Source organism: Schistosoma mansoni, chromosome 1 (genome assembly GCF_000237925.1).
Source record: "Schistosoma mansoni strain Puerto Rico chromosome 1, complete genome".
Lineage (NCBI taxonomy): Eukaryota > Metazoa > Platyhelminthes > Trematoda > Strigeidida > Schistosomatidae > Schistosoma > Schistosoma mansoni.
Window position 1 is genome coordinate 18,837,584 of NC_031495.1, and position 7,918 is coordinate 18,845,501.

General features: G+C 31.9%; 1 protein-coding gene across 1 annotated transcript; it reads left to right on the forward strand.

Annotated features, from left to right (window-relative positions):
• Positions 1–1,138: 1,138 nt before the first annotated feature.
• On the forward strand, positions 1,139–1,396 carry Smp_200690 (uncharacterized protein; the record flags this gene model as incomplete). Its single annotated transcript, XM_018793542.1, has 1 exon — positions 1,139–1,396. One exon carries the CDS (start codon positions 1,139–1,141, stop codon positions 1,394–1,396), a length of 258 nt encoding a protein of 85 aa, XP_018648044.1.
• Between the last annotated feature and the right edge of the window lie 6,522 nt (positions 1,397–7,918).

Genomic DNA, 7,918 nt, shown 5'->3' on the forward strand with positions numbered 1-7,918 from the left:
AATATTCACAATTTTTGAATAGTCTATGAGGATCTTTAATTTATGTTTAGAATCCCTACCAATACACTTGACAATTTCATATCAGAAGGGGTTTTGTGGAGATTTTAGTAATTTTATATAGTTAAGATCATGAGTCAAAACCTGGAAGCACTGGACGGCTGTCTCGCGAGACTGATAGGTCCTGGGTTCGAATATCGCAAGGGAGGATCGTGAATGCGCACTGCTGAGGAGTCCCATAATAGGATGAAACGGCCGTCCAGTGCTTCCAGGTTTTCGATGGTGGTCTAGCTTCAATTAACTCATGATCTCAATTATATAAAATTTCATATCAACTTACATTCTTTACTTATTATGTTTAGTTAATTAATTTATTTTATTGTTGGCATTATTTCATCATAAACTGCACTGATTGATTTAATATTTTTTATATATGAATATAAATATTACTGCATATTTAAATGAAGCCTGATGAAGGCCTAATTGGAAACAATATTGTTTACTTATATGTATTGTCCTAATTAAAGAACATAAATGTCTCTCAGTTGACCAATAGGTAGTGAATATTTTATTGTGATTATAAGTAGAGATTAGTAATAAAGTTTTATTATAAATAAAGTCTTGGGGCCAATCTAATTAGACGAAAAGATAATCATTCATATATTAGTAATAAACTGAGTTTGTGGCTGTTTCTTTTAATCCAACAGTTTTTGAATTTAGAGCGCCCTGATAAAACTGATTTGTTTTTTAAATTTAGTTAAATGTAATTTGAAGATTGCTTAGTGTATTTAAACTGGATTCAAACTATGACTATTATGTCCATAGATATGTGTAAATTTATCGACCGATATTTATTGAAGTGGTCTGTTATAACTTGGAACATCTAGTTGAGTGTTAAATATCAATGATGAAACGTTAATATAGACCTTGATGAATGGCTTAGTGTTTCTTCAACAAGAAGAGCTAGCATTTCCAGTATTGTTTATATAATAAATAATGATTATGACCTCCTGAAGGGTTCAAAGTAGTAAAAACCAATGGATGTGTAATCGTTATACGCAAAGAATATCATGATGAAGTTTCTGTCGATGTGGAGAATAATTTGTCTGGTAGTGTTTTTCCTAGTATTCCTGAGGATGATATGAATGCTGCGGAAAAGGTGGAGGATGATTCCCCTTGGAACCACACCGTGATTTGCGTATCAAGCTCACAAAACCTAGTCTGGTTTTCAACTGCAGTCTCCCGGGCCACGACTCTGAAAAACAACTTTCTGAAGACGAGTCAAATAAGCATCCCACTTATTCCGTGGATTCAGTTGAAGTGGAACTCATCCCATGCTATTTCATATATATTGATCTATTTGATGACGATATGTATAATCATACAATGCAATTACTAGTAGAACGAGGACTAAACGCTGGCTTTCAACAAGAATTGCAAAACTTCTGTACTTCAGAAGAGCACAAGTTATATTTAAAATTTCTGGATGAATTTCAAAGCTATTGCAAAGAGTAATAACTTTTGGTAGAAGTAAAGTGTTTGAAATTCAAACAAATCTTCTCCATCATCTCAATAATTATGATGTGTTAGCAGTTCAAAACTATTTAACACCTGTATATCTATTGTTTTAAAGAGAGCAATCAAACTTAACAAATATTTCAATTGTGCATGAATTATAATGTACATCTTTTATATCGTATTGAATCAAGTACCTCTCTTACTGTCAAAATCACTTTCGGTTTCAGACTGACAATACTCACTGTGCCAACTGATTAGCTTACATGTCTCTATGATAATTCCCGAATCTGACAACTTCTATATTTTAACTCTTACATAAAACATAAAAATGAAAACAGCCAATCATAAACATTGGCATCAAGACAAAATGTGTTAATGTATATGATGTCATGTATATATATAATGTATATATAACTAAAAACATCACTTCTTCATGAAGTAGGGGTTAAACATGTTGTCCGACACAACAATGAAATCTTCATAGTTAAACTATTCAACTCTGAAAACTTCATTACATAAAATGAAGAAACGTCTAAGTCAACCTTATTTACTTGAGTATTTTGATCTTGACAAATTTTATTTTCTGAGATTTATTCAGTGGCGATACCTTCATAGAAGTAAAACTCAACTTAAGTGCAGAAATTTTGAGTAATATTTATTTCATAAGTATTTCCTTTGTCTACAACTTTACTGAGTAATTATGTTCATGTATATTGAGTAGATAGTTGTTTCATAATATTTATTTTAAATCATTTAATATTCCGTGACTCTATAAACAAAACTAATAACTCATATCAGAAGGGGTTTCGTGGATATTATAATAATTTCAATAGTTGAGATCATGGGTCAATTCAGGCTAGACCACCATGGAAAATCTGCAAGCACTGCACTACCGTTTCGTCCTATTGTGCGTCTCCCCAGCAGTGCACATTCACGATCCCACCTCGCGAGATTCGAACTCAGGACCTATCAGTCTCGCATGTGAGCGCTTAACCGATAGACCATTGAGTCAGCATCCAACTGTGATGTCTAACTTCAACCAATCTACGAAATTGAGCAACCATCCATCATTGTCTTTAGTGAGTTATTATCTCACATCAGACCCAGTTGAACTCCACCGATCACTGCTTCTCACTAGAACTCCAGGAAATATCTCTTGAAGCCAGTCACTAGTGAGCATATGTTGATTAATATGAGAAGGGGTTTTGTGGATATTGTAGTGATTTCAATAGTTGAAGCTAGTTTCAATTGACTCATGATCTCAACTATTGAAATTAATAAGTCATAGTTTTTATGCCAATTACACTTTGAAATGTAAAGATTTTCAATTATACTTAGTATTAAAAGTTTATGACTAAGTATTATGATCTTATTTCTTTTTTTTTTAAAAAAAGAAAAACATAGGTCATCTTGTCTAAAACATTAAGAGCAGAGAAATTGTTGTATAAATACTTTTAAATAAGTTTTAAAACACACAGAATTGACCTTTGAATATTGATTTGATAATGGTGAAATTCATTTTCATATAATATAAATTATAATAAAATCACTTACGTGCTTAATATACACAATATATTATGTATAGATTACATGAAAGTTTGATATACTGATTTTCTTTTACTATTAATCCATTATTTCTATAGAATGAAACCATTGAACATTATACTTTTGTACAATTATTTTCAAAGTAAAATTTATTTGCTAACTCAATATGATTGAAATCATGAGTCAATTGAAGCTAGACCAACATGGAAAACCTGGAAACACTGGACGGCTGTTTGGTCCTATTGTGGGACTCTTCAGCAGTTCTCACCCACAATCCCGCCTCGCGAGATTCGAACCCATGATCACATACTCACTAGTGACTGGCTCCATGAGGTATTTCCTGGAGTTTTAGTGAGAAGCAGTGACCAGTGCAGTTTAACCGGGTCTGTTGTGAGATATCAACTCACTGAAGACAATGGTGAATGTGTTGCTTAATTTCATGGATTGGTTGAAGTTAGACATCACAGTTGGATGCCGACTCAGTGGTCTATCGGTTAAGTGCTCACGTGCGAGACTGATAGGTCCTGTGTTCGAATGTCGCGAGGTGGGATCGTGGATATGCACTGCTGGGGAGTCGCACAATAGGACGAAACGACCGTGCAGTGCTTCTATGTTTTGCGTGGTGGTCTAGCTTGAATTGACTTATGATCTCAACTATTGAACTATAATATCCACAAACCCTCTTCTGATCTTTAAATAAGTTTGTATTATTATGTCATAATGTATATACTGGTAAGTTGAATAGTTGAAAAAAGACCATCCGTTTCATTAAAATTCGCATTATGTAATTTCTGCTTCGATTTCTATTGTATACAGTAACATTTTATATTGTGAATTATTTATACATAATACAATTTTTCCTCATCCTGATTACAATATACACAACAATTGATTTGATGACATTGAAATATATTTTTTAATAGCAAGAATAATACCCGTAAGCGCATTAATTCAGTTGTCCTGCTTGAAGAAGAAGTTATTTAGTCTAAAGCTATATTATGAAAACTATTTTTCCGAAGAGGAAACTTACAATTTGATTTATGAGTAAATCATGTTTTACAAATAAAGGCGTGTTTAAGATAGATAATTAGGATAATTAATAAAATGAAGGACCAACGAAAAAACCGTCACACATATTTAACTAAACAGTAAAACATCCCGTTTCCTAGATGTTCATTTGTTGTGATCTACTGAATTGCAAATTAGTTAAAGATTAATTTTCACATAACTTTGAGTGACAATATAGATGAGCTTTGATTTGTTTTGGGTTAATTTCAATTTTTTCACGGTTGTAATCCCTTTGTTATCATCGTCTGCCATCATTACTGGTTCGAGAGTATGTCGAATAATCTGATCCTAGTAATTTTTCTCATCCCGAATTATTAATTTTGTCCACTTTATTGATATCGATGGTGTTATATTGTTTAAAAGTATGAAATATAGACATTCTATTCATTCTCTAAACTAGATATCTCTTTTTAATTTTCTAAAGCCTGTCTTACTCAGTACATGAATATCGTATTCCTTTTGATACACTCACAATCTAACAGAGGATTTGACATATGTGGGGCAAGGAAGATTGGGCTTTATGATAACACCTAGAAGCAACATTTAGGCATATTTCCTATATGAATGTAAGATATTTTTTCATCTATTCAATAACCAGTCGTAATAGCTTTAAATAATACTTTCTCAGTAATTTCATAAATGCATATTTCTCAAAGTTCACAAGTATACTAACACAAACATTAATGAGCAGAAAATTATATTTTCGAAATTTCGTGACTTTATGTAAGTTACCTCTTCATAGTAAATAAATAACCGAAATGAAATTAACACAAGTTTAAATAGTATAGTAGTACAACTGATTTAGAACTATTAGGTCTAACCTTGGCATTAATACCTACAATACAAAGATTGTTTATAAGTGTTAGTTTCAACTTGTTTCCTTACATAACGACAAACTTTGAATGATTCAGGTATTTCTTCTTTGTAGCTGTAATGTCTATGGAAATATTATCATTTTTTATGTGATTTCACACTAATGAAGCAATAAACTGGGTATTATTATCCAAAACCTCAGTTACATAAGATAAGCGAAATCATTTATATTTAACTACAATCGTGAGAACTTTGTCGAAGAAGATGAAACAAATAGGAATAACTGGATGCTAGCTGTTAGTAATGTGTTCTTGTCATAAATGTACTGGCTAGCATTAATAATATTTCGTTATCCTAACGGAAGGTGGAAACTACAATAATGACTGATACTCATTAAACAGGAGACGAATGTCGTAAGTAGATTAATAAAGTGAATGTGTGTAGTACAATTATAACTTTCGCCTAGTTGATTGGAAAATCTATCAAGAACTAAATGATATTGTAGTGTGTGCTACTGAGATCGACATATATAGGTAGTATGTGTCATCAATTGAAAGTGACATACCTAGCGGTAGAAGGTTACGAAGATCGAAGAAAAGAGAACGAAAACAGAGAATGATTGGTGTGGAAACTAAGGAACAATAAAGTCTGGGACGACTGATTGACATTTTGCAAATGAAGTGTTTACTGTATGGTTCTGAGACTTTACTAAGATGTTCTTTAATTTTGCATTCAAATACATTCGATTGTCCGCACTTGTGTTCTCGTTCACCACAACATCATAATGGATGGGATTGTACTCTATTCCTAACTTATTGAGAAGTTTTATTGTGAAAAGTATTTATTTACAAAGTTAAGTTACACATATCTAGAGATCAACAGTGATCAATCATGTTATATCGATGTTTTGTATACTAAAAATTATAGTTTAATTAATTTGGTGGATTATTGGACTATAAAATATATTTTCCTTTTTGTATTGTAATTTACATTTAGGGTTACTTTTTAACTTTTCTGTTGAAAAAAAAACAAAACACCTTCATTGAAATGACATCTTTTCATCAGTAAAATTTATTTCAATTTCTCGGATTCAAGTAAACTTGAAATTTTATTATTCAGCTATAATGATTAAAAGATAATAATCATTTATAAGATTAAAAATACTATGAAACTATGTTATAAATGCCTTATTCATAAAACATTATGAAAGAAACAAAATAAGATAATAACTAAAATAATGAATAGTGCAAACACATTATTCAAATAACTACAATTAATCTTCATATAACGCGATGGCGTTTGAAGTGAAAGGTACTGGGTTCGAGTCACAGAGTGAACATCAACTCTGAGATGCCGGGACAACCAGGTGACAAGTCCCAAATAAGATGAAACGTATGTCCTGGATTCCACTGCTAGCCACTATCCATCTTTGTTTATAATTCTAATCTAAGTTTCATGTTTACTACCAGTTAGGAATAAAGTTCATTATAAATTTCTACTGGAATTTGTTTTTAGAAAAAAAGAAAGTTTATTTTATTCATAAAAGTTAATTAAGAAAAAACTTAAATCCAAAAAAAATTTTTTTAATTATTTTCAATCATCTAGTCAATAATAAATTTTTTTGATGTATTGTTCTATCATTAAACTTAATGTTGATTTAAAATTCTTCAATATTGATAGAGTTCATTTATTGTCTATCAAGTAACAACTTTTAAAACTGAATTATAACTTAATATATATATATATATAGTTGAAATCATCAGTCAATTGAAGCTAGACCACCATGGAAAACCTGGAAGCATTGCACGGCCGTTTCGCCCTATTGTGCAACTCCTCAGCAGTGCATATCCACGATCCCGCCTCTTGAGATTCGAACACAGGACCTACCAGTCTCGCGCCAGAACACTTGACCGATAGACTTCTGAACCGGCATCTTACGGGGTTAATGTCTAACTTCAACCAATCCAAGAAGTTGAGCAACCATTTCACCAATGTCTTCAGTGAGTTGATATCTCCCAACAGACCCAGTTGAACACCACTGGTTACTGCTTCTCATTAGAACTCCAGGAAATACCTCATGGAGCTATATATATATTTATTATTATATACAATATAGTCTAAAAAGAAACATAATTTTAAAAAGAAAAATACTTCAAATTATTTCTCTATCTTGATTGAGATCATGAATCGTTCAATGTTAGACTGCCACTGAAAACCTGAAAGCACTGAAGGGCCGCTTTGTCTTAATATGGGACTCCTTAGCAGTACGCATTCATGATTCTTCATTTAGGACTTGAACCCAGGACATTCGATTTTGTGTGAGAACGCTTAACCTATGGGCCACTTATCCGGCATCCAATGGTGGTAATGTCTAACTTCAGCAAATCTACGATACTGTGTGACCATCTTCCATTGTCTTCGGTGGATAAATACCTGAAGCCCATCACGGATTAGCTCCATTGGTCACTGCTACTCACAAGAACTTCGAGAATTATTAGGACGAAGCGGTCATCCAGTGCTTCTAGGTTTTCAATGGTGGTCTAATATGGATCAGTTAATGCTCCCAATTAAAACTCAACAATCTCCACAACCCTATACTGATAATTTCCCTATCTCTTTAAATCCATTCAATTTATAAAACAGAATCTATCTGAGGTCTGTTTTCACTTTTTAATAGCAAGTATAATACATTCCAAACAAATTTCTTTGTCCAATTTTCGTAATAATTACTTATATCTACCATCATTTAATCGATTGATTAAAGAAAGAGAATGTTTTGATTTTTCTTTCCTTTTTCTTTATCATAAAGAAATGTATGATTCATTTTTATTGGTTTTCATAATTATTCCAGAAAAATATGGGACAACTATTGATTATTTTCTTTTTTGTTACTTCAGATCAGATTATTTTGATTTACATAAATCATTAGTTAGAGAGCTACTTACATAGGCTAGAATATAGTTTTGTATTCTTTTTT